The sequence below is a fragment of the Manis pentadactyla genome, chromosome 4 (genome assembly GCF_030020395.1).
Source record: "Manis pentadactyla isolate mManPen7 chromosome 4, mManPen7.hap1, whole genome shotgun sequence".
NCBI lineage: Eukaryota > Metazoa > Chordata > Mammalia > Pholidota > Manidae > Manis > Manis pentadactyla.
The window spans coordinates 96,656,761-96,684,540 of record NC_080022.1 but is presented as its reverse complement, the minus strand read 5'-3'; the positions used below and the strand labels follow the sequence as shown (position 1 = coordinate 96,684,540).

General features: G+C 36.9%; 1 protein-coding gene across 5 annotated transcripts in view; it reads left to right on the top strand.

Moving 5' to 3' along the window:
• Positions 1-27,780, top strand: part of MAGI3 (membrane associated guanylate kinase, WW and PDZ domain containing 3) — a 298,231-nt gene that overhangs the window by 144,202 nt on the left and 126,249 nt on the right. For all 5 annotated transcript variants that reach the window (XM_036923409.2, XM_036923408.2, XM_036923411.2 and 2 more), the window contains exon 2: positions 21,486-21,602. In XM_036923409.2, the coding sequence (XP_036779304.2) occupies positions 21,486-21,602 (117 nt within the window). The remainder of the gene's footprint in view (positions 1-21,485; positions 21,603-27,780) is intronic.

Below are 27,780 nucleotides of genomic sequence, written 5' to 3'. Positions count from 1 at the left end.
TGTTCGGCAATCCTGGGCTCCGTCTCCCTCCCGCTCTGCCTGCTCTTCTCCCGCCGGGAGCTGGGGGGAGGGGCGCTCGGCTCCCGCGGGGCCGGGGCTTGTATCTTACCCCCTTCGCGAGGCGCTGGGTTCTCTCAGGTCCGGATGTGGTCTGGATATTGTCCTGTGTCCTCTGGTCTTTATTCTAGGAAGGGTTGTCTTTGTTATATTTTCATAGATATATGTTGTTTTGGGAGGAGATTTCCGCTGCTCTACTCACGCCGCCATCTTCCGCCCCCCACTCTGTTTGTTATTACATAATTATAACTGTGGCCTTATTTTTTTCTTGCACACTGGTTGTATCATTTTATACTCTAGAGTGGCATACCTAGTACATTTGATGCCTGGAATAGGTAATTTTGTAATATATCCCTCTTCTATATGACACATTTATTTTCAGAAATAACCATGAAATAAAATGAAATATAATAATGCTAGAAAAAAATATAAACATCAAATATTTTCTCTTATTGAACATGTTAATATATAATCATGCTAATAGAAATAAATTTAAAAGTAAATTAAACAGTATATTAAAGAAAATGTTTATTAAAATATACTCACCAGAAAATTACCTTAAATTTCAATTATGTTTTGTTAAAAAAAAAACTGAAATTTTTTTCTTCAGCAAAATCCAGAGGAAATGACTGATAGCGAACACTGACACTATTTAATCCACTAGTTATAAACCCAGCATTCAAATAAACATTGCCCTTTTGGTTTCTTCTAGCAATGTAAGAGCATCTTTTGTTGTCTCTCCTGGCATTCTTCAAAATTTGTTTCTTTTTTCTATGTAAATACCTATTTCCGTATAATTTATTGCTGTATAGTTAATGACCTTAACCACAGTTTCCGTGCACTGTTCTTTAAATAACTGTTTTTAAAGTTTTGTGCTTTACTATTCATTGTTCAAGGCTGATTCTGGCTGTCTTGCAAATACTTTTGTCTGATTGACTCATCTAAAACTTCCTACCGGGGGTGGGGGGTGGGGGAAAAGATAACCTAGAAAAGAGAAATAGCATACAGCTGTCATTGTTTCTTTGGAATCTGTTGTTTAACTGCAGGAATACATAGTATTTTACAGGGACTAGAGACAAACTGTGCTCAAACAGAACTTGAATCATTTCAAAACATTACAAATTAATTTCTGAAATTAATGTGTGGGAATAAGTCCCTGTATATTAGAGGCCAAACTGGGAGTTCTCCAAATAACTTCTACATATAATTCAATGTTTAAGAAATATAAGAAAAATCTCTAATTTGAAGCTTACATGCATGTTATTAAAACTCCATAGCAACCGCAACTTACTTAGAATTTGGAACAAAAGACTTTTTCAGGGGTTATTTTATTGCTGACATTTAAAAAATATGCTGGCACATGATGATAAGAAACTGACTAGTTATTAGTCTTAGTTTGTAAATTCTCTGTGGACAATGTACTCCCTTATTGTGGGACCTGGTGTGGTCTGTTACCACCACACCACCCTTGATATGCCACTGTACCCACCAAGAATATATAAAAATGCCTGTTTCTTCACAACTTTATCAGCAGTGTTGACTGTTTCATCAGTCTTATGGGTGAGAAATGATATTTTGGTGGTGTTTTAATTAACATTTATCTTATTATGAGTGATGTCAAATATCTTTTTAAAGTTTAAAGGTCATTGCCATTTTCTGTGAACTGTCCAGTCATTTACTCTGCCATTTTATTTCTAATAGTTCTCCCCGCCCTTCCCTTTAATTATAAAGGAAGAGTTCTATATTTAAATTTAGAAGTTGTATTAGGTTAAAAAAAAAAGCAAGGCACCATTTTTTACTAATTTGACCATGCTTATGGGAAGCCTTACTACATCATTATATTAACAAAAATCTCTGCTTCCCTTTGTAAGGCAGCTGATGAATATTGCAGCCCTACCGAGGAACTAAAACAATCTCATATGTAATAGCCTGGTAAACCCACAAGTGGTGAAGCAATTCATTTCAGAATAGACTACAGTCTTATCTATTGTACATTGGATTTCCTCATAAAATTTCTTTGAAGATAGAATTCCGTTTTTACAAAAAATTTTAAACCATGCTCTAAAGTAAGAGTTGTCATTTAAAATTTTATAATACAAATACCGTTGTTCAATGACAGATACATAGTTATGATCAAAACAATTAGAAACATTAACAAAATCAGATTGGTTAATTTACTGAATTGACTAGGTAATTTAATTAAAATAGTTATCACATAAATTTACTGCTTAAAGACTCATTTTTATAGTCAACTGTGTATCTTTTTTCATGTTTCAATTTTTCATTAAATTTTTATATTATAAATATACGTGGCTTCCCAGAAACAGAAATGAACATTAAACTTTGTTTTCAATTTGGCAAATTCCCTATTAGCCAGTATTAATGTATATATTTTTGCCTTCCTAGTTTAGACTATACCTACGTGTTTGTGTTTGGGCTTTTCCTAGTTTTGATTTATTTTTAATTGTAAAAAGAGTAACATTTAAGACAGAAACTTTAAAACAAGGCACAGTCATCTCTGATCTTACCACTAGCAACTATTTAGTTTTTTGCCAATTTGTGTTATTTTTTAAGATCTTACCTGAAATCATTACATTTGACTCTTTAAAAGCTCTTGATAACTAAGGAAACTTTCCTTTTCAGTGGTGATTTTTTTGTCATCTGCTAATCCCTCTTAAATAGGTTAGATAGTGTTCTGCAAGAGCAGCAAAAGTGGACTTGGTTTCAATTTTAGATTTAAAATTTAACAAAGTATGAGACACTTACTGAGGTTAAGGCACAAATGAATCATTTATTGGAGAGTTTAGAAACATTAATTCCAATTTTATGTATTATAAAAGTGCCTCATAATGTGAATAACAAGGTGATATAATCATATAATATATGAAGGTATATTTTTTGAGGAGCTACGAAGAACTGATGTTAGTCTTGAGCTTAGCACAGACGTCTTCCAACCTAATTGTGATCAATATATTATTTCTCTATAAAGCAGTAGTTTTTTACTTTCACAATGAAAAAATAAGGCAGTTTGTGGTCTGTGCCTGCTTTCTGCATCTGTTGGTCTTGTTATCTTGCATGTGTCTTGTTTCTTTCCTATGTGCCACCTGTTTGTCTTTTCACCACAGCGGCAATATAACATAGTATTTGCCTACAGCAGCTCTAAACTATAAGGTTTTCTTTTTGCTTTATTCATAGAGTTCTGGATTACTTCTTTCATTGTTCTCTAAAGAAAAGGTAGTAAAATGAAAGAAAAAAAATTTTAAACCACCACTGCCACAATGCTGAATGACTTTTTGTTGCTCAGCAAATGGGATACAGATATCATGTCATGTCTTTCACCAGGAGTTATCCTCTTTAATTTCTGTTGATTTTGACTCTTTAAGTAAAATCTACTCTTTCCTTTGGGAAGCATAGAGATTCCCCCTTCCTACAAAAAATAAACTTAAGAATATACATTTGTGACTAAGATTAAAGATGGCAGCGTGAGAGGAGAGACAGAGGCTTCCTCCTAAAACTGGATACAATCAGAAAATATAGTTGGCGCAACTAATCCAGAGAAAGCAACAGGAAAGAGGACGGCGTCAGACTGCACACACCTGGAGAAAAGAGCAGACCTCAGCAAACGGGGTCACGTACCAGAGCCGTGACTCCGCAGGACCCGAGCCCCTCCCCCACCCCAGCTCACCGGTGGAAAGAAGAGAAACAGAGCAGGGAGGGAGTGGAAGGCTTGGGACTGCTAAATACCTAGCTCTGGAGATCTGCTCTGGGAGCACAAACCTACATTTCATGGTGCTTTCATGAGACTCGCATGACTATCGGGTTGGAAAGTTAATACAGGCAGAGTTCCTGGGGAGACTGGGAATCCAGCTGCTTGTGGAAAGCGGTGATCCATATCCGGCTGCTCTGGAACAAAAACTTATACCTGTGTGCCTGGCCCACTGGCTCAGGCAGTGGAGACAGGCACAGCAGCCAGGAGGCAGGGAACAGCTCTTTCCTCCCCCCAGGCACCAGTACCGCTGCCCTGCGACCTGGGATATTGCTTCAGGAGCTGAGCAGCTCCAGAGACGACAGCTTCTGGACACTAGAGGGCGCCATATACAAACAAGAAATGCCAAAGGAACCTTGTCCAGAGTAAAATTATTAATACAACTCCCGAGAAAGATTTAAATGATATGGACATTGTGACTCTTCCTGAAAGGGAGTTCAAAATAAAAATCATCAGTATTCTAATGGAGGTATGGAAAGACATCCAAGAACTCAGGAATGGATTCAGGTCAGAGATCCAATCGTTGAAGAGCACGATGGAGGGTATTAAAAGCAGGTTGGAATACGGTGGAGGAGACAATAAATGAAATAGAAACGAGAGAAGAGGAATACAAAGAAGCTGAGGCACACAGAGAAAAAGGGATCTCTAAGAATGAAAGAATATTGAGAGAATTGTGTGACCAATCCAAGCAGAACAATATTTGCATTATAGGGATACCAGAAGAAGAAGAGAGAGAGAAAGGGATAGAAAGTGTCTTTGAGGAGGTAGTTGCTGAAAACTTCCCCAGTCTGGGGAAGGACTTAGTCTCTCAGGCTCCCAACACAAGGGACCCAAGGAAGACAACACCAAAACACATAGTAATTAAAATGGAAAGATCAAGGATAAGGACAGACTGCTAAAAGCAGCCAGAGACAGAAATAAGATCACATACAAAGGAAAGCCCATCAGGCTAAAATCAGACTTCTCAGCAGAAACCTTACAGGCCACAAGGGAGTGACATGATGTATTTAAGCCATGAAGCAGAAGGGCCTGGAACCAAGATTACTTTATCTGGCAAGATTATCATTTAAATTTGAAGGAGGGATTAAACAATTTCCAGATAAGCAAAAGCTCCCACAAACCATCTCTGCAGTCTATTTTGGAGGGACTGCTATAGATGGATGTGTTCCTAGGGTTGGATAGCTGTCACCAGAGGTAGTAAAACCATGGTAGGGAGGGTGGAGCAGCTGATTGCGAGGCAAATGCAAAATTAAATTGACTCCACAAAGTCAATTGAGGGATAGACAAAAAGTACAGAATTTGATACCTAATAGATAAAGAATGAAGGAGGATGAAAAAAGGAGGAGAAATAGAAAAGAACCTTTAGACTGAGTTTGTAACAGCATACTAAGTGAGTTAAGTTAGACTCTTAGATAGTAAGGAACTTAACCTTGAACCTTTGGTAACCAGAAATCTAAAGCCTGAAATGGCAATAAGTACGTACCTATCGATAATCACCCTAAATGTAAATGGACTGAATGCACCAATCAAAAGACATAGAGTCACTGAATGGATGAAAAACAAGACCCATCTATATGCTGCTTACAAGAGACTCACCTCAAACCCAAAGACATGCACAGACTAAAAGTCAAGGGATAGAAAAAGATATTTCATGCAAACAACAGGGAGAAAAAAGCAGGTGTTTCAGTACTAGTATCAGACAAAATAGACTTCAAAACAAAGAAAATAACAAGAGATAAAGAAGGACATTGCATAATGATAAAGGGCTCAGTCCAACAAGAGGATATAACCATTATAAATATATATGCACCCAACACAGGAGCACCAGTATATGTGAAACAAATACTAATAGAACTAAAGGAGGAAATAGACTGCAATGCATTCATTTTAGGAGATTTCAACACAGTATTCACTCCAAAGGACACATCCACCAGACAGAAAATAAGTAAGGACACAGAGGCACTGAACAACACACTAGAACAGATGGACCTAATAGACATCTATAGAACTCTACACCCAAAAGCAACAGGATACAGATTCTTCTCAAGTGCACATGGAACATTCTCCAGAATAAACCACATACTAGGCCACAAAAAGAGCCTCAGTAAATTCCAAAAGATTGAAATTCTACCAACCAACTTTTCAGACCACAAAGGTATAAAACTAGAAATAAATTGTACCAAGAAAGCAAAAAGGCTCACAAACACATGGAGGCTTAACAACACACTCCTAAATAGTCAATGGATCAATGACAAAATTAAAATGGAGATCCAGAAATATATGGAAATAAATGACAACAACAACACAAAGCCCCAATTTCTGTGGGACGCAGCGAAAGCAGTCTTAAGAGGAAAGTATATAGCAATCCAGGCATATTTACAGAAGGAAGAACAAACCCAAATGAATAGTCTAACATCACAATTATCAAAATTGGAAAAAGAAGAACAATTGAGGCCTAAAGTCAGCAGAAGGACAGACATAATAAAGATCAGAGAAGAAATAAATAAAATTGAGAAGAATAAAACAATAGAAAAAATCAATGAAACCAAGAGCTGGTTCTTTGAGAAAATAAACAAAATAGATAAGCCTCTAGCCAAACTTATTAAGAGAAAAAGAGAATCTACACACATCAACAGAATCAGAAACGAGAAAGGAAACATCAGGACGAACCCAACAGAAATACAAAGAATTATTAGAGACTACTATGAAAACCTATATGCTAAGAAGCTGGAAAACCTAGAAGAAATGGACAACTTCCTAGAAAAATACAACCTTTCAAGACTGACCAAGGAAGAAACACAAAATCTAAACAAACCAGTTACCAGCAAAGAAATTGAAGCGGTAATCAAAAAACTACCCAAGAAAAAAAACCCCAGGCCAGATGGATTTACCTCGGAATTTTATCAGACATACAGAGAAGACATAACACCCATTCTCCTTAAAGTTTTCCAAAAAATAGAAGAGGAGGGAATACCCCCAAACTCACTCTGTGAAGCCAACATCACCCTAATACCAAAACCAGGCAAAGACCCCACCAAAAAAGAAAATTACAGACCAATATCCCTGATGAACATAGATGCAAAAATACTCAACAAAATATTAGCAAACCGAATTCAAAAATACATCAAAAGGATCATACACCATGACCAAGTGGGATTCATCGCAGGGATGCAAGGATGGGACAACATCTGAAAATCCATCAACATCATCCACTACATAAGCAAAAAGAAGGACAAAAACCACATGATCATGTCCATAGATGCTGAAAAAGCATTCGACAAAATTCAACATCCATTCATGATAAAAACTCTAACAAAATGGGTGTACAGGGCAGGTACCTCAACATAATGAAGGCCATATATGATAAACCCACAGCCAACATCATACTGAACAGCAAAAACCTGAAAGCTTTTCCTCTGAGATCGGGAACAAGACAGGGATGCCCACTCTCCCCACTCTTATTCAACATAGTACCGGAAGTCCTAGCCACGGCAATTAGACAAAACAAAGAAATACAAGGAATCCAAATTGGTAAAGAAGAAGTCAAACTGTCACTATTTGCAGATGACATGATATTGTACATAAAAAAACCCTAAAGACTCCACTCCAAAACTACTAGAACTGATATCGGAATACAGCAAAGTTGCAGGATACAAAATTAACACACAGAAATCTGTGGCTTTCCTATACACTAACAATGAAATAATAGAAAGAGAAATCAGGAAAACAATTCCATTCACAATTGCATCAAAAAGAATAAAATACTTAGGAATAAACCTTACCAAGGAAGTGAAAGACCTATACCCTGAAAACTACAAGACACTCTTAAGAGAAATTAAAGAGGACACTAACAAATGGAAACTCATCCCATGCTCTTCTCTAGGAAGAATTACTATCATCAAAATGGCCATCCTGCCCAAAGCGATATACAGATTTGATGCAATCCCTATCAAATTACCAACAACATTCTTCAACGAACTAGAACAAATAATTCAAAAATTCAAATGGAAACACCAAAGACCCCGAATATCCAAAGCAGTCCTGAGAAGGAAGAATAAAGTTGGGGGGATCTCGCTCCCCCACTTCAAGCTCTGCTACAAAGCCACAGTAATTAAGACAGTTTGGTACTGGCACAAGAACAGAGCCACAGACCAGTGGAACAGAATAGAGACCCCAGATATTAACCCAAACATTTATGGTCAATTAATATATGATGAAGGAGCCATTGACATACAATGGGGAAATGACAGTCTCTTCAACAGATGGTGCTGGCAAAACTGGACAGCTACATGTAAGAGAATGAAACTGGATCATTGTCTAACCCCATACACAAAAGTAAATTCGAAATGCATCCAAGGCCTGAATGTAAGTCATGAAACCATAAAACTCTTAGAAAAAAACATAGGCAAAAATCTCTTGGACATAAATACAAGCGACTTCTTCATGAACATATCTCCCTGGGCAAGGGAAACAAAAGCAAAAATTAACAAGTGGGACTATATCAAGCTGAAAAGCTTCTGTATAGCAAAGGACACCATCAGTAGAACAAAAAGGTACCTTACAGTATGGGAGAATATATTCATAAATGACATCTGATAAACGGTTGACATCCAAAATATATAAAGAGCTCATGCACCTCAACAAACAAAAAGCAAATAATCCCATTAAAAAATGGGCAGAGGAGCTGAACGGACAGTTCTCCAAAGAAGAAATTCAGATGGCCAACAGACACATGAAAAGATGCTCCACATCACTTGTCATCAGAGAAATGCAAATTAAAACCACAATGAGATATCACCTCACACCAGTAAGGATTGCCATCATCCAAAAAACAAACAAGAACAAATGTTGGCGAGGTTGCAGAGAAAAGGGAACTCTCCTACAGTGTTGGTGGGAATGCAAATTAGTTCAACCATTGTGGAAAGCAGTGTGGAGGTTCCTCAAAAAGCTCAAAATGGAAATACCATTTGACCCAGGAATTCCACTTATAGGAATTTACCCTAAGAATGCCACAGCCCAGTTTGAAAAAGACAGGTGCACCCCTATGTTTGTCGCAGCACTATTTACAATAGCCAACAAATGGAAGCAACCTAAATGTCCGTCAGTAGATGAATGGATAAAGAAGAAGTGGTACATATACACAATGGAATATTACTCACCCATAAGAGAAAAACAGATCCTGCCATTTGCAACAACATAGCTGGAGCTAGAGGGTATTATGCTCAGTGAAATAAGGCAAGCAAAGAAAGACAAGTATCAAATGATTTCACTCATATGTGGAGTATAAGAACAAAGAAAAACTGAATGAACAAAACAGCAGTAGAATCACAGAACCCAAGAATGGACTAACAGTTACCAAAGGGAAAGGGACTGGGCACCAGGGGTGGGAAAGGAGGGATAAGGGCAGGGAAAAAGAAAGGGGACCTTATGATTAGCATGTATAATGTGGGGATGGCATAGGGAGGACTGTGCAACACAGAGAAGACAAGTAGTGAGTCTACAGCATCTTACTACACTGATGGGCAGTGACTGTAATGGCGTTTGTGGGGGGGGACTTGGTGAAGGGGGGAGTCTGGTAACCATAATGTTCTTCATTTAATTGTAGATTAATGATAATGAAATGAATGAGTAAATAAATAAATAGTACAAAAAAAGAATATACATTTGTGTCTTCTTGATGTTATTGTTTCCCTTTTTCTTGAGACATGGTGAACCTTTCAATTTCCAATATCATTGCTTTATAATTTTTCCAAGTTTTCTTTGACTGCACTCTTTATTTCTTACTAGTTGAGTTCATTCTCCTTTCTCCTTTAGAGACTCCTCTTATTTGAAGTTTGAATTAGATGACTTGCAAATCTGTGATAATTTACTTCTCAGTCAATTTCTTATGTTTAGCAAATGGTTCTTGAGCCCATCTCCTGTCTCACCAATCTAGTTTTCTGCTGCGTTGATCCTTCTATCACTTCTTCTTCTGCCAGTATTAATTGGGTTGTGGCTAATTCACTCTGTGCTGGTCTTAGTGCCCTCCAATTATTTTTGTCTTGACTCCATAGTCCACATTGTTGCCAGAGTGATCCATCTAAAACACAAGTCTGGCTATGTCATTACCTGATACAATTTTTAGGGACTTCCTCACTACACAGTCCTGTTATCACCCTTCAGTGTCATCAGCAAAGCCTTCTGTTAGTTGAGCTTCCCGCTTATCTCTCTAGTCTTATAATCCACCACAATTGGCTTTTTACACCCATGCCCACCGCTTTGCCTGTTCTTCCCCCTGCCTAGAATGCCAGCTCTGCTCCCTCTGCCATCCTCCCCACCCATACTCCCAGCCTAGATTAACTAGCTTTCCCCACCAAACCCAGTTATTTCTTTTCTCTTTGGCTGCATACTTTTGTAAACCTTGCACATGCTTCTTAACTGGATTTTGTAGATGTTTGTTTATGCTTGTCTCTGGTACCATAACACCAGATCAGGTACAACCTATAAAAATCAGAATTTTTATAGCCTCAGCGCTGGCACAGTGCTTGGTGTTTTTCAGCCAGGACTGACTTTTCTAGCCCAATTGTTTGGTCTCTAGCCTGGGGTGGTGCTGCAGCTTTGACAGTGTGCTCCTTCCTGCTAGTTTTGCAGCCCTGAATCTGAAAGCCCCCTCTACTCAGCCTTGGTGGGCTTCCTTTCCTATTTTTATTAATTACCTCCAAGATTATATTGATTATATTGTGCTCTAATTCTTAACCATTTAAGAAAAAGACAAAAATGTTTATCAATTGGTAGAAATTGATTTTTTGTTTTTGTTTTTTAAACCTCTCAAACTGTACAAAATTATAAAAATGAGGGTAGGTATCCCTCAACATCTTCCCACTCAGAGATGAGCACATTTTAGAACATGTTTTTTCAACATGTGCACATAAGAAACATGTACCCTGTCCACAAATGACAGTTTGCACTACATGCTGTTCTGTAGTTCCCTTTCTTAACAGTATGTTTAGACTCCATTATGCATTAGTATTTGAAGGTGTTTCATCGTTTATAATTTACTCACCAGTTACTTAAATTCCTTATAAATAATGCTGTGATAAACACTCACCTTTTACCTTTTTTACTTTATGTGTGAATATAACTTTAGTAGAGCTCTTCTGTTAGAAGATACACAAATATATATTAATGGATTTATCATAATGTCTTTGAGAAACATTGTACCAACTTACATACCATAATGCATGTAAACACTACTGCCCCACATCTCTACCAAGCCTTGATTTTTGTCAGTTACTCCATGTGACCTAACGACCTTACAGCTCCAAAGTCAGATCTCTTGATATTTTCATATGGTGTCTGTTTCACTAGCATCTCAAGTAACATGCCCCAAACTACAACCTGATTTCCTGCCTCGAATCCCAAACCTGTTCCTTCCCCTGTCTATTTATTTTCTCTAAATAGAACTTAAACTCACCTGGTTATTCAAGTTGGAAACCTGGAACAATCTTTTTTCACTGTCACTTTTTCCTGAATCTTCCTGTCAAATATATCATCAGGGCTTATGCAATTCTGTTAAGAATATCATGTGTACCCAAATATGAGGAGACTCTGTAGTTAAGCTATCCTACAATTTTTTAAGCCACTTAAAAAAATCCTTTGATCAGTGTGAATCTAAACTTAAAAAAATATAATCAGATTTCTACTGATAATTTAATTACACATATATATTTAAAACAAAATATACAAATGTTGTTTTTTCCACTATTTCATGTACATATTTTGTTCAGATTCTTCAATGAAATCTTCGGTATTTTGTCAACACTGAAATGAATCATGTAACATAGTTTTCCAGATCACCTCCTTCTTTCATTCTTTGTTGTTTGAGATACTGTATTTTAAAAATTTGTGTATAATCCTGTCCCAGCCACAAGGACAGTTAGGGCAGAATTTTTTTCCCCTATTTTTTTCTTTTGACATATATTCATGATCTCGTAACTTAAGCATGGACTGAATCACTTTTTTCAAACGATAATTGCAAAATTGCTTGACAGTAACATCTACCACGTGCCACTGTGAGAAACTACCCCAAGGGATAATTACTAAATCTTCTCAGTTTATTTAACTTCCCTTCCCTCTCTCGCCTCATAGCAGTTGTGCTGGTTATCTCTTGAAACAATTGTTGTTCGTTCAGGCTAACAAGTCTTTTCCAGACAGAACTTTGTGATTTTCAAAATAAAATATTTTACAGAACGTTCTGAATCTGAGACTTTGTAAAGTTCAAGTGTAAGACAAGTCCTTTTCTTTTTCTATTAAAAAAACTCTTTATGTATATGGGTATATACAGGGAATCTCAAATCCATTTACTTTTCTTCTCCACTGCCACTACTCATCTAAATTATCTCTCATTGGAAAACAGCCCTCACCTTTTAACTGCATGCCCGTTGTCATTCTTGGCCCAGTCCCCTTTATACTCTCCCCACAGTTACCTTTTTAATATGCCAGCATAGTCTTGTTACTTCTTTGCTTAGTGCCCATCAGTGCTATTTCTTGACTACCTTTCCTATTTACCTGGGTACCACTTGGCTCTTAAAATTAGCACATGAACTCGCCAGCTTGATGTGGCAGCATATATCCTCTATGTAACTATTCAGATGTCTGCTTAGTAGGGAGCAGGGAGGGAGCTAGAGCAAAGGACAGCTACATTTTGGTAGCTTTGTCTCTGTTCTCTGAATTTTTCTGTCTCTTGCTCCTAGGAGTTGGGGTGCAACAGCTCATACACCTTTTGCAGACCAGCATGTATCATTCCACTCTCAAAGTCACTCTGGTCTGCAGCTTTGAAATAGGTTTGTCCACTAACATTGCACCTCCTAGTAAAGAAGCTCGGATAGAAGAAAGATGGCGGTGTTTGTCCAATGAGTTCTTCCTTCAGGCCTGGCATGCACTCCCATCGCCCATATAAGCTGGGGATGTCACTGGGGTTCTTCTGAATATTTTATTCTCAGAATCTGCAGAATTTGCTGTGCTTATTATGAGCTACAGCATTGAATATCAGCTTCTGGCATTTTCTCATTGTAGTCCAAATTGTGTTGTATTCTTTAAATTTGATATTTGAATTGATAAAGGTTAACTTTTTCCTTCTGTTTTGATTATTTCTCCTCATTTTGCTTTGTATCAGAGAGAGAGCTTTTTGTAAAAGTGGTTTAGTTGTCATGTTGTCCAGAAGACTCTCTTCAAGTTCTTGAATCTAACTTCAGGACTGTCAAGCTGGATAAGTCCCTTAGTACACTTAATTGTGGTTTCTTACAGTACAGTTTCTTAATTCTGACTGTTTGAAACTGGAATTTATAGAAATTCTAATTATCTTTGGAATAGATTCATTTCTTGTCTTTGGTTTCATTTAGGGGGTACAGATTTCTTCTCTTTGCTTTCCATCCTTTAATGTGAAATGGGAGTAGAGATCTTCTGACACTCATTTATATTGATATTTTCTGGAAAAGTCCTGATTTGCTCAGCCTTATAGTTGGGGTGAGTTGGGGGAAAGGATTTTAGTGGATGAATCTGAGTGGGGTTATATACATAGAAGTGGCCATTTATCCCCAAAATTGTTCCTTTGGAATTTTGACATTTTTCATAACCATATTTTGTAAGGATAATAAAAAAATCCTTTTAAATATATTACTGATTAAACACAGAGTTTAGAAATGAAAATGGAAATACTTAAAGACTTTGTTTAAGGAATGTTGACTTTCCTTGGAGTCAGATCATGGTTGGTGTGTAATATAGTCTGTAGGACCTTTAGCCATTTACTTGAGAACATCTTTAAAGATTAGTAAAATTCCTATTTTTAAAAACCGTCAGAGAAAGAAAGATTATTAAATTGTTCCTTTATTGGTGATTAATTATATCAGCCCACTGCCACAACCTACAGGTTGAGATTGTTTAGATAATGATGCATCTTAAAAATAAAATCTGAATTCTCAGTCTGTTTTTTTCTCAGTCAGGCATCTAATCAGGCAGGTCCTTATTCCCTTCCAGCTGTCCCTATTAGCTGTCTTAATGAAAGTTAAGACACCTTAACTTCGGTTAAGACACCTTAACGGGCGTGCAGTTAAAAGGTGAGGGCTGCTGTCCAACAGATCTTCCACCTCAAGTCTTGGCCATTCTATTCAAGCACATAACTTTGATATGCAAAGACTACTGAATTTAGTTACTCTGTTTTCTGGGAAAATGACAGGGCACAGTAGATGGCTTTGTACCCTCTTGTCAGAAGGATCCTTTTTCTTTATAGTTCAAATCCCTGGCCATGTATCTGAATTATGTTTTAGAGAAATGATTTTTATTTTCAAATACATCCTACTCAGAAATACTTGCTTTATTTAAGCAAATAAAAGCCATAAAAACTATTTTTTTAAAAAAGCATGCAGCATGATAATGGGTTTTATTTACACATAATTTGAATATAATGAAACAATTTCAGTGCTGTATTAATATGAAATTAAGCAGGGTTAGGCTTTTAGGAATGGATATGCTTTGTTTTCTACATTTCAGGGATTTTTCAGACATACAGACTACCGAAACCGAAGAGTTCTTTCTTTAGCTGTGTTCCCAATTCTTCTGATTGCAATTAAAAATAATAATAAGGAAGGGGGGAATGGAGGCAAGGAAGGAAGAAAAGGAAAGAAAGAGAGGAAGGAAAAAAAAACTTTTTAGGTTGTACAGGGCAAAAACCAGGTGTACACCAGTGAATTTGACCTTAAACTGCCACTGATGTAGGACCCAGGGCGATAGATGAAAACTAACCAGTGTATGATGGCTGCTTCCAGGAACCAATGAGAATGGACACTACAGTTTTAACGTGTACAATACATAAGTTGTAATACAGAAAGAAAATGTGACCTATGATACAGAAAGACATGTGCTGTATGTTCTCACTTATATGTAGAATCTAAGAAAGCCAACCTCAAAGCAGTAGAGAGTAAAATGGTGGTTGCCAGGGGGGGAAGGAAATAGGGAGATGTTGGTTGAAAGGTACAAAGTTCCAGCTATAAGATGAGTAAGTTCTGACTATAATGAATAGTACGTGTTATAAACTTGAAAGGCGTTAAAGAGAGTGGATCTTAAATCTTATCACTGTAAACACAAAAATGCTAATTATGTGAGGGAATGAAGGTGCTAACTAACCTTAGAGTGGTAATCATTTTGTAATATATATATATCTATCAAATTATCATGTTATACACCTTAAACTTGTATATGTCAATAATATCTCAGTAAAGCTGGGGGCAAAAAAACAAATGAATGTGACCTCCATTAGCAGGAGGAATCATTAAGTTCCTACTTGCCTGGAATGAGAGTGGTATGAAGAATTATGTAGTTATTGGTATTCTGACTTTACAAATACCTTGAATATACTCTTATAAATAGAAGACAGAATAGAAATAATGAGATGGTGTTTGAATACAAATATGGAATGAAGAGGTGGCCGGAAAGAATATATCCATAGTTGTTAGCTTATAGCAATCATGAAGGGCCTTGGAATCAGGCCTGAGCTAGTTGGTGTTCTTGTAAATTACTCTTATAAGGTTCTACTTGACCCACTGGCCCCTGGAACTCTTGTCTCAGCTTGCATGAACTCTTCTTCACTTTCTTAAGAACTAGTATACTGGATTTCTCTCAGTTCCTATAAGCACTCTGTTCTTTCCCACCTCAAATAAGTGTCTTTGCATGTCCCACTCCCTCAGCAACTCCCCCTCTTTTTTTTGGCCTAGCTGGCTCCTATTTGTCCTTCAGCTTTGACCCCCAGTGTAACTTATACAGTGAATCTTCCAAGATCCCCAGACTTAGGATCTAGATCTTAGATTCCCACAGTGCTGTATATTTCTCTTTCATAATGCTCCCATGTTTGAAATTTCTTCAACATTCATTTGAGACTGTTTTGTTCCGCTGGGCTGTACTCTCATTCACTGCTTTACCCCCAGGTGCCCCCTACTCAGTAAATATTTGTTTACACAATAGATGCAACTGTTTCATGGAAGGGTAAGCTCTAATGAAAGAGCTCTCATAAGTTTATACTCTTATAATTATGCAAGAGAAGAAAGTTATCAAAGTAGAGAGAGAGAGAGAGAGAGAGATGGAGTGGGGTGGACATCGCTGGCATTCCTGCACAGGGCATACACTGTAGGTTCTGGGGCTAGGATGACAGGGTTCAGATCCCAGGTCTGCTACTTCTAGTGATGTAACCTTGGCTAAGTTACTTAACCTCTCCACACCTCAGCTCCTTATCTATGAAATGGGAGTAATAATACCACCTACTCAAAGGTTTTCATGAGGAGTGAAAACATAGAGCATGTAATGTAATATGTATAATATAGTAATAATTTAAAAATTATATATAACACTAGTCATCAGTGTTCTCTGTTTCTCATTCTCTTCTATTCCTACAACTTTCCTCTGAGAAAAAGCAGAAGGGAATTTTTTTTTCCTGCTCTAGATTTGTAATCCTCGGTGGTGCTAGAGGACAATAGATTTGAATGGTTAATTTAGCCTTATTTTATATTTCAGGGTAGCCGGGCACTATTTTGTGAATATATTTAAATATATTAATAAATAAATAATAGAAAAGGAATCGGCACATAAACCATAATTAAAACCTAGTTTTAAAGACTTGGTGTGCTGCTTCAAGGAATTATTTATTTTATTATTTTGATGGAGTTAAAATCAATGTCATTAAGAAACAATTTAAGATAAATTTATATAGAGACTATTAAAGAGTACTGTATCAGTTAAATGAGTATTCTCAAATTTCATGTATTTGAGGATGGAGAGGGTCAAATGAACAATAAAAAATACAAAACACAGTACTGATTCTGTGTGCTAGACTGGGACTATTCTGTAAAAACAAACCATGGCTTTGGCCCTTAGCCGAAAAACCTTTATGTTTGATGACCATATAAGATATTTTTTAATAACTGCCATAAAATGTACTTTATTATGAATTGTGTAGATACTGATTATCTGGAGAAGTCTTCTTAACGTGCCATTTACAGTTTCACAGACAAGTGGACTACAGTTTGATTTGTTTTGGAGACACCCTGCCTTGAGCCACGGAGCCAGTTTGGGGTTAAGCTTTGGGTATCGTTCATGGAGCTTTCTCTTCTTGCTGTGGAACTCAGGAGGTGGGAGAAGCAATAGAATGAATGCACTGACTGCAGGTCTACTGGGAAAGGACTAGGTAGTAACATTAGTAATGTTGAGCTAGTTAAACATTTTATTGGGATAGTCAGCAGGGTATCTCTGATAGTCATCATAGTGAGGAAGAGAACTGGGGCATGGTTATGCCCATACTTTGCCTTTGAGGAAAACAGATTTTTCAAAATTCATAGCGTCTATAGGTGGGCTTCCAAGACAAGGTTTCTAAAAGAAAAGTTATGTGAAGAAATTCTTATGGGTGTACAGAATGTTCAGAGCAACACAGGTTTTTAAAGGATATGTGTGATTGATAGATGGAAGGAGCACAAAATCACATCTATGCAGAGCTAGGTAGACTGTAAGAATGAACATTTAAGAATTTCTTTTCTACAGGTCCGAGCTCAAAAGGAGCTAAGAAACTTCGGAGAGCACAAAGAGCTTTTAAAGTTGTGTTTGGAACAAGAGCAACAAGGAAGAAGAGGTAGACTTACTGTTTGAAGAAGATGTTAATGTTAGCTGTTTATAGGTGGAAATCTTATATTAAGCATTCTTACTTTGATTCCATAATCTTGAACCAACAGAATTACTTTCCCAACAGTAAAAGAAAGGTAAAACAAACAACCTGATATGGGGGAAATTAAATTTTTAAAAAGATGAGAAGATAGTAGAATTATTGTTCATTTTAAAGGAATTTAAGTTTTCAAGACTGAACTGACTTGCCTCCCAAGTATTGAACTGACTCTCAGATATGGTCTTAGGGTTATTGTCAGTATTTGTGAAATCATGGGGAATGTGAGAAGTACCAGGAGTCTGAAGAGAGACAAATGTCCCAGTTATCACAAAAGCATAAAGTAGATCATGAAATACCAAGTCCACTTCCCTAGCTTTAAACTGTGGCAAAATATGAAGATTGTAAAAAAATAAAATAAAATATTTTAACTGTTTAGAAAAGAATGGGATGATCATTGAATCAACATGAATTTGTAAGAACAGTATATGGAAAACTGACCTCATTTTCTTTCTTGTTCTTTTTCATTTTAAAATTGCTACTGAATTAGAGAATAGTGAAGACATGTATCTTGACTTCAGCAAGTGGTTGACAAAGTCTCTTAGGCTATCCTTATGGAAAAGACAATGAAATGTTGGCAATTAGATTGGTTTACAGCTGCGTACAGGGTTTATCTAACTAATAACCCGTAGTGACTCTATGCACTGTTCCTCAAAGAGAACTGGAAGTGAATATTAACTTGCATATATTCAGAAAGTATGGATTTGAGGTTATGAGTTCTTTTGACTAAGATTTGTATATTGAAACTTGAGCACCTGGATTTATTCAGATGGTTGAGATCTTAAAGACTTCCCTACTTGAGCTGTATTTGTAAGATACATAGATCTAATTTCAAGTTTCATAAATGAACTTGAATTATAAATCACTTAGAAGTAAAGGAAAAATCTTAAAGCAAAAGGCTAGCTACTCAGCTACTTAAGAATGCTAAATTATGAAGTCTTTATTTAACAGCTACATTAACTCCACGTAAATGTTTTATACCCTTGAACTGACAAGTTTCTGTGATGTTCTCCCGAAACAAAAGTCAAGAAGTTCAGAAACAACTTGCTAAGATAGATAACACAGCAGTGTCTGTGAGTTAATGTTACTGTTGGCCTTCTAGTAATAATTCCACTGTCATCTGCCTATTTAGGGCATTTGTACTTTTTGTCTTTTTAAAAAAATTCCTTGGAATCATATCAAAGAGGGAGCCATAATATTTTGTTCCTTTAAAAAAGTTTTGGTTTCTTGAAGCAGGGAAGTCCATGATGACTGCTACATCCAATATATTTTATTATTAATTATTAATGTTAAGAAATGCCAACCTGTATTATTTGTTAATACTTTATAATTGACATCTCATTGATACTTGTAATGTTTTGTCTTCAGCCTCAGAAGTGCATGATGGCTTTTTTGAATAGCTGCACAATTTAACTACAATACCACATTTAAGAAGTTGTCCTTCACCCTTTGCTTTGCTTTTCATCTCAGCATTGCATCCAGAATTCCAGTAGAAGCTGAGGGTGAAAATTGAGAGTGCAATTCCAGCCCTGATAATTCTAGGTGTTATTCTTTAAACCTAGTCCTTTCTGCGTTAACTATCCTTTGTCTTAAAATCTTGTGGGCTCTTGAAACAGGAATTGAGTTGTTTTATCATCATTTCCCCATAAGAGACCTCCTCATGCTGTAACTTGTGATCTGTGATTTTTATTATGGCTTTGTCTTTAATTATATCTTATTTATGGCTGCTTTTTTATAGATTAAAATCCAGCCTACATTCTTAGCATTTTATAGTTACCTCTGCGAGTTATATCATATCTTACAGTTTCAAATAAAAAAAAAAAGAAAATCTTGAGTTGAAAAATATTGTTGATTCAAATTGTCTTCTTAATTATACAGGCATTATCCTTTATCCGAATTAAATCTATTCCTGAAAATATGTTGGACAGCCGATTTCTAGATATTTCTAGATATTTTGAAGCATCTATATAACAATCCACCAAGTTTTTTATAATGTTTTTTACAAAGTATTTGAAACACCACTTACCCAATTTTTTTAATACTTAATGAACTCATTATTGGGTATGTTTTTGTTCAATAAGCAATGAAACTGTACAGTATTGATTATAAATTAGGTTTTTCTTCTACCCATCAATGAACAATTACTGTAATATAAACAAAATATGAAATCATATGATTCCATCTAAATTGGACTAAGGTTGTTGGGGCCCCTAAATGCCAGGCAGAAGCAACTTCTGGGACTAGGGATTCTTCTGTGCTATCCCTGCAAATAACTTTCAGGTTTTCTTCTTTGATCTGTTCCCCTCCTAAGCATCTATTTTTGGCAAGGCAAACAGGGACTTTCTGGTTTGTGTTGTTAGTTGAGGATCTGATTGTTATCTCTAAACTTTAGAAGCACTCTGATATCCTGCTTATATTAACACCCTCACATATAGGTTATGTTTATTATATGTGTGAGAAAAGACAAAAAGGAGGGGATTACAAATGTTACATTATGGAATTACAGTTAAAAGAATGAACTAATCTGTAGTAATCTTTTGATTTATCTAACCTTGTCATAACTGTGCTGTTTCAAATAAAACAAGGAGTACATTTTAATCAGCTAGTCATTTCTTATTCAATAAGATAATCTATTTTTGTCTTAGCTTTGCTCTTTTCTAATTATCTGAAGTCTTGTCTAATGAACAGTGTTTGGATTGCTTTGATTTTCATTTTAAGTTCAACCCTCACTACAAATTCACTGCTGCAGATTTCTGCAGTTCCCTATTTTTCTGCTTAATATTTCTTTGAGATCCCTAATATTCCACTTTTTGTCTTCCATTTTCCCCACAAGTAAGAAAAAAATCTTTCTCTTATTTATTCACTTTGGGAGTCAAGCAAACAGAAGATGCCTATTCAGTCTTGTGGTAGGCAGAAGGCCCTGAGGTAGGGCCCATGTGGCCTATACAAAGGTCAGAAGATGGCCAGTGTTAGTGAAGTGTAGTTTGAGAGTGGAACGAATGAACAAGTTTGGGTCAGAAATGGCCAGAGCTAGAACATGTAGGGCCTTCTAAGCCTGTTTAGAAGTTTTGGATTTTATTGCATGTAGAGCAAGAAGTCATTGGGTGACTGTAACATTGAGTAGTGACCATCTGGTTTATGTTTTAAATCTCACTCTGGCTCCTGGGTGAATGGTGGAAGCAGGAAGGAGGCAAGAATGGATGCAGGAAGACCAATTAGAAGGCTGTTGCAGAATAATAGATGAGAAACGATGGTGGCTTAGATTTGGGTGGTGGCAATGGAAATGGAGAGAAGTAGACAGTACCAGATATTTTCAGAGGTAGAAATGACAAAAGTTTCTCATGGATTGGATCTGGGGGACAGAAAGGAAAAAGAGAAATGAAGAATGACCTCTCACTTTTGGGTTTGATCTACTGGGTTGGTAGTACTGTTATTTTCTAAGACAGGGAGAACTGGAGGAGAGGAAAATATTGGGGGAGGGTGAAACTAAGAGTCCTGTTTTGGCTGTATGAAATTTGAGGTGCTTATTTGACTTCCAAAGGTATCTGTGATATATATGAGTGAGTCTGATTAATTGGAGCTTGGTGGAGATAGGTCAGAGATAGAGACATGATAAGAATTTGAAAGTTATCAGTATATAGAAGTGATTTAAAACCAAGTAACCAGTTACCTTGGATATCTGTCATATTCTCTGACCTATGCCTTCTCCCTTTGCTACCATGTAAAATTATGCCCACATTTATATATTACAGGTATATATTTTAATTATAGTGTACCTATAATAATTTGGTATTAGTTGTCCTGTTTTTAGTAAAATATCTGTTTTCTTTTCCCTGTTTCAAGGTAAATGGTTTAAAGATACTCAATTACTAGTATCAATATTTAACTGGTTATTATGTGTTTTGTCTTCTGTAATTTGTTTTGTAGGCAAAGTCATTAATAAAGATTTGCGGCATTACCTGAGTCTTCAGTTTCAGAAGGGATCAACTGACCACAAACTGCAGCAAGTGATCAGAGATAATCTCTACTTGAGAACCATTCCATGTAAGTATGAGATGGAATAAGAAATGAGGCGAACCATCCTTATTTAAATAAACATTTAGAAATAGTTCAGTAGAATATCTCATATGAAATTGTGAAGACTGAGCTAGGGGACTAGAATTAAACAGATTTGATAAGAAGAAAAATTTTCAGAGAACTTGCAGGGTTTAAAAGTAGAAAAGCTAGAAGATTCTATATTGTGACTTTTAAAAAAGTCATTAGACTTTAAGAATCTATGAGTACGTATGTACACGTTGCTATCTAAATTTTATTCCTAGTTAGGAATCAATTTCTAAAACCTATGCAGTAAGAATAATTTTTTGCTGTCAATGACCTGGACTCTGAGAACAAACATTTTTGTGTTCATCAATAGGATATTACTAATTTTAAGATCTGCCCCTTCCCCAAACAAAAAAAGGAAGAAGCATACAGTACCTTCTTTGTGGTAATCCATTCTGGATTTTTATCTAGATGTTGGTGTATCTATTCCAGTCTTAATAGTTCTCATAGGACTTGGTGGTAGTTGTAATAATGTTTTTTGCTTTTATTTTTTGTTAACACATAACAAGATATCGGGTACACTTAAGTTTTGGTTTTAGTTAGTTGTAAGTCTGGGGAGAGGAAATCCTGGGGCAAAATACCTCTAAAAAACCGAAATCAGTCAAAGGAAGAAAGAAAGTTTAAAATCCTTTTATTGCTCACAAGCTGCAGTCTCGGGCCATCTTTCTCCTCTAATCTGGAGGAAGCCAGCAAGCAAGCCAGCCAGCCCCCACCCCTTAACCTCTCAGGTTCAGACACACCCTCAGTTGCCCAGGTAATTACCCATTGATATGGAGACGAACTTCTCTCCACCCCTGAGGATATGCAAATGTACTAAAGCCAGGTGAGATATTCTGGAAATGTTACAATTTTACCCACATTAATGCAGGTTTGGGGAAGAATAAAAATTACTAAACAATAAAAGACATAAAAGGACAGTCTGGTTTGTTTTCCTTTTCCATATATTTGTAACTCCTGTGGGTACTAGCTTTTAGAATGGCTCTAGAATTCTTGATTTATTTTCTTGTTACTCTTATGTGATGTCCAGTCCATCCTGCAGGCTTCCTAATTATGCTTCTTAAATATCTGTCCTTCTGCCCTGCCTTAGACCCTCACACTTTATTGCTCAGACTTTAAAAAATAATAATAAACAGCACTATGTAATGACGAAAAGCTTGGTAAAACTGCCTTCAAAATCTTTATTCTAGTGTCTTACTTAGTTGCTTCACCTAGACACGTTACTTAATCTTCCTGAGCCACAGAATCATCATATGTAAAATATGAATAAGACTCACCTCATATAGTTGTTATTAGAATTAAAATGAGAACATAAATATAAACCTGCCTAGAGGAGGCACTCAAGCAGTGTTGTGGCCCTGCCCCCATTCTGACTGCATCCCCTGACTCCCATGTCACCTCCATCTAAACTGTCTTAAAAAGTTCAAGTCATTCTTGTCCATCTATAGTTTATCCTTCAAAGACTCCTATTGACTACAACTCCAGACTCTTTTTAACATCATATAAAATATTTTTTTGTTTTTAAATCTGACTCCTTATCTATGATTTCCTCCCATAAATCTTCTTTGTCAGATTTCAGAATTGCAACTACTGCCTTCTTTGCATTTGTCTCATATATCTTTGTCCATCTTTTTATTTCTTTATTTCTCTGAATCTCTTTGTTTTACAAATAGTGTTGGACTTTGTAGCCAATGTAAAACTTTCTTTATAGATGCTATCAGTATTTTTTTGGCCTAGTTTTGTTATGTTTTTCTGTTTTACCTGTACACAAATCTTTATATAAAGAGCCTTTCACTAGGTGGTATATTTTATTTGATGTCTCTGTTTTAAGGAAAATTTGTATTTTTATTCTAATGGCTGCCTTTATACCTTTACATAATAACTCTTTAGCTTTATGTAATACTCCCTCCTTTCTTTGTTTTTGTCCTTTCAGTGAACAATATTAAAATTATCTAGTCATCTCTTCTTCCCACGTCCATCTTTCTCTGCCATCAAATATGTTTTTACTCCAAAACAAAACATAGTAATCAGCAAATTTATGCTACTTTCTTGCGTCTGCTTTCTTTATTCTCACTATGTTTGGATTCTCAAGTTCTCTCTCTACTGGCAAAGCAATTGCCATGTGAACTGCACTCTCTGCTTTATAATCTGATTTGTTCTTTATTTTGTGGGTAAATACATATTTAATCTAACTACCAATCATCATGCTATTGCTTCAGTAATTGTGGTTGTCTAAAGCTCTACTAGGTTTCCCAGGAATGGTTCACAGGATCATCATAGCACTTTGTCTGTGGCCTTTAAAGTTTGTTTGGGTGGGTATGAAATCTTTGGCTCATATTTTCATTAATTATATTAATCACTTATTTAATTGTCTTCTGACTTAAAGTATTGTTCTTCAAAAGCCTGAGAACAATCTGATTTTCATTCCCTTATAAGTAAGTTTGCATTTTGCCTCCATGGGGTGTTTCAGGGTATCATTTATATTTAATAGCTTTAGAGCTCCCTCTTTCCTTGTTAAAACAAGTTAATAAAATGTGTACTTTCTGCTGCCTCTGCCACTTTTACTTGGATCTTCTTTTAAATTTACTTCTGCTGTCCTAGTTTTGCAGTCTCTCCTCAGTGTGAGGTTTGTCCTAGAAAGGAGCTACAATTTATTTAGTTTTAAATCATAGGTTCCAAACAGCTGCAGCCTTTTCAGATCTTAACAAGACCTCTTAACTTACAAATTGAAGAGTCCATAACTCTTTCAAGAACCTGGACACAATGATATATCAGTAGCAGTTAACACACACACAGAATGGTCACATTTGGTCTCCAATTATCATTCTTTACTGAAAGATAACAGATCTTCTTGCAAATTCCAATTCTAGGTCTGGGAAAAGGGAAGTACAAGATGAGCTTGGAACATCTAATTGTACTAGGAAGTATGTAAATGCCATAAAAATTATAGGGATATGTCAGAAGGACATAAAAAAGAAAGCCACTGAGAAGGGGTGCCCACTGACAAGATCTGGGACAATTTGAGCAAAACAATTAATAAAAGAGAGACTTCTACTATTGTCAGACATTGCACTATTGATGGAACAAGAATGTGATCTCTTAAGAGAAGTGAAAAGGAGACTACACACAAAGGAATCTTATGATTTCCTCTACTTTCTGCCTGGAGGCAATTTTTGGGCCGTAGCACAGGGAGGGAGACCCCAGACATATTACAGAAGACTCTAAATTGAGGGGACAGAAATCTGAGTTCAAGAAATATGAGAAGTCTGGAATTTGTAAGACAAGGTGTCAGAAAACAGAGCTATAAAGAAGAGGCTCTAGCAATCTGCATAGGTGCCCCCCTGAGTCTGTTGCTGAATACAGAGCTAAAAATGAGACTCCATGTGGCCAGGTTAAGAACTCCCTGAGAGATGTAAAGTTAGCAATTCCCAGAGCTTGCACAGGGCCAGGAGTTTGAGTTCTAACTAGCTTGAGTGGAGAGCCATAGGGGTAATAGCTTACTAGGAGGGCTAAAATAGCCATAGATTAAGATCCTTGAGGCCTGCTTCAACAAAGCTTAATCAAGCAACCCCGGATGGATCAGGCACATACAAAATAACTGTAGCAGAAAGAAAGGAAGGGAGGAAAGGAGAGCGATGACGATGGGAAAAAAAAAAATCAACACTCCTTAAGGAAGACAACAAAATCTAGACATTGAATAATATAATATTCACAATGACTAGCATCTAATAAAAAATTACTAGATATACAAAAAGGCAACAAAATGTGATCCATAGTCAAAAGTCAGCTGATTAAAAAAAAAATGATGGCGGGTGTGAGAGGCACCAAACTGAATACACCTGGAGAAAAGAATAAACCTCAGGGAACAGGGTAATGTACCAAAGCCATGGCCCGGCCGCACCCAAGCCCTTACCCCACCCCTGCTCACCAGCAGGAGGAAGAGAAATGGAGCAGGGAGGGAGTGGAGGCATAGGACTGCTGAATACCTAACTCTGGAGATCTGCTCTGGGAGCACAAACCTACATTTCATGGTGCTTTCATGGTACTCTTGTGATTACGGGTTTGGAAAGCTAAGACAGCCAGGTGGAGAGAATGAGATGCCAACCACTTGTGGAAAGCAGGGATCAATATCCAGCTTCTCTGGGACAAAAGAAAGGTGGGCAGTCTGAGAGGCTTCCTAACAGCAAAAGGCCTGCTAAAGGGGCATGGATTGCACAGAACTTACTGCTCAGGAGAAAGGACAGGTAGACAAAATTGTCCAGGGGCACTCTACCCAGCAGGTTGGAAACTTTCTCGATCTTCAGGTGGTCCAGCTCCCAGGCTGGCTACACAGCTCAAAGGACGCCCTCTGTGATACACAGCCTACTGCACCTTTCTCCTGGCCAGCCCCACCTGGCTTGCAAACTGGCAAACCCTACCCTGGCGTTAGGCCAGCCAGAGGGAAGCCCTATCTACAGCAACTACAAATGCAAAGCATAGAGGCTTATACCTGTGTGCTCACCCCACTGGTTTGGGCAGTGGAGCTGGGAAGCAGGAAACAGCTCTTTCCTCCCCCCAGGAACCAATACTGCTCTGCTGCAACCCCTGACATTACTTCAGGGACTGAGCAGCTCCAGAGAGTAGAGCTTCTGGGCACTAGAGGGGGCCATATACAAACATGAAATGCGAAAGAAACCTGGTTCAAAGTAAAATTAAAACTACAACACCTGAGAAAGATTCAAATGAAATCGACCTCATGAATCTTCCTGAAAGGGATTTCAAAATAAAAATCATTAACATGCTCATTGAGGTACAGAAAAATATTCAAGAACACAGGAATGAATTGAGGTCAGAGATCCAATAACTGCAGAGCACAGTGGAGGGTATTAAAAGCAGATTAGATACAGTGGACGAGACGTTAAATGAAATAGAAATTGGAGAAGAGGAATACAAAGAAGCTGAGGCACAGAAAGAAAAAAGAATCTCAAGAATGAAAGAATATTAAGAGACCTGTGTGGCCAATCCAAATGGAGCAATATTCTTATTATAGGGCTACCAGAAGAAGAAGAGAGAGAGAAAGGGATAGAAAGTGTCTTTGAGGAGGTAATTGCTGAAAACTTACCCAATCTGGGGAAGGAGACAGTCTCTCAGGCCATGAAGGTACATAGATCTCCCAACACAAGGGACCCAAGAAAGAAAACATATAGTACCAAGACATAGTAATTAAAATGGCAAAGATCAAAGATAAGAACAGACTATTAAAAGCAGCCAGAGAAAGAAATAAGATCATATACAAAGGAAAGCCCATCAGGCCATCATCAGACTTCTCAGCAGAAACCTTACAGGCCACAAGGGAGTGGTATGATGTATTTAATGCAATAAAGCAGAAGGGCCTCGAATCAAGAATACTTTATTCAGCAAGATTATCATTTAAATTTGAAGGACAGATTTAACAATTTTCAGATAAGCAAAAGCTGAGAATTTACCTCCCATAAACCATCTCTATGGTGTATTTTGGAGAGAATGCTATAGATGAAAGTGTTATTAAGGCTAAATAGCTGTCACGAGAGGAAATAAAACCACAGCAAAGAAAATAGAACAATTAATTACTAAGCAGATGCAAAATCAAATCAACTAACCCCGAAGTCAGTAAAGGGATAGACAAAGAGTCCAGAATGTGAGACCTAATATATAAAGAATGGAGGAGGAAGGAAAAGGAGGAAAAAAAAGAACCTTTATATTGTGTTTGTAATAGCACGTTAAGTGAGTTAAGTTAGACTCTTAGATAGTAAGGAACTTAACCTTGAACCTTTGGTAACCAGAAATCTAAAGCCTGCAATGGCAATAAGTATATACCTATTGATAATCACCCTAAATGTAAATGGACTGAATGCACCAATCAAAAGACATAGATTCACTGAATGGATAAAAAAACAAGACCCATCTATATGCTGCCTACAAGTGACTAATTTTAAACCAAAAGACATACACAGACTCAAAGTGAAGGGATGGAAAAAGATATTTCATGCAAATAATATGGAGAAAAAAGTAGGAGTTGCAGTACTTGTATCAGACAAAATAGACTTCAAAAGAAAGAAACTCACAAGAGACAAAGAAGGACATTACATAATGATTAAGCGGTCAA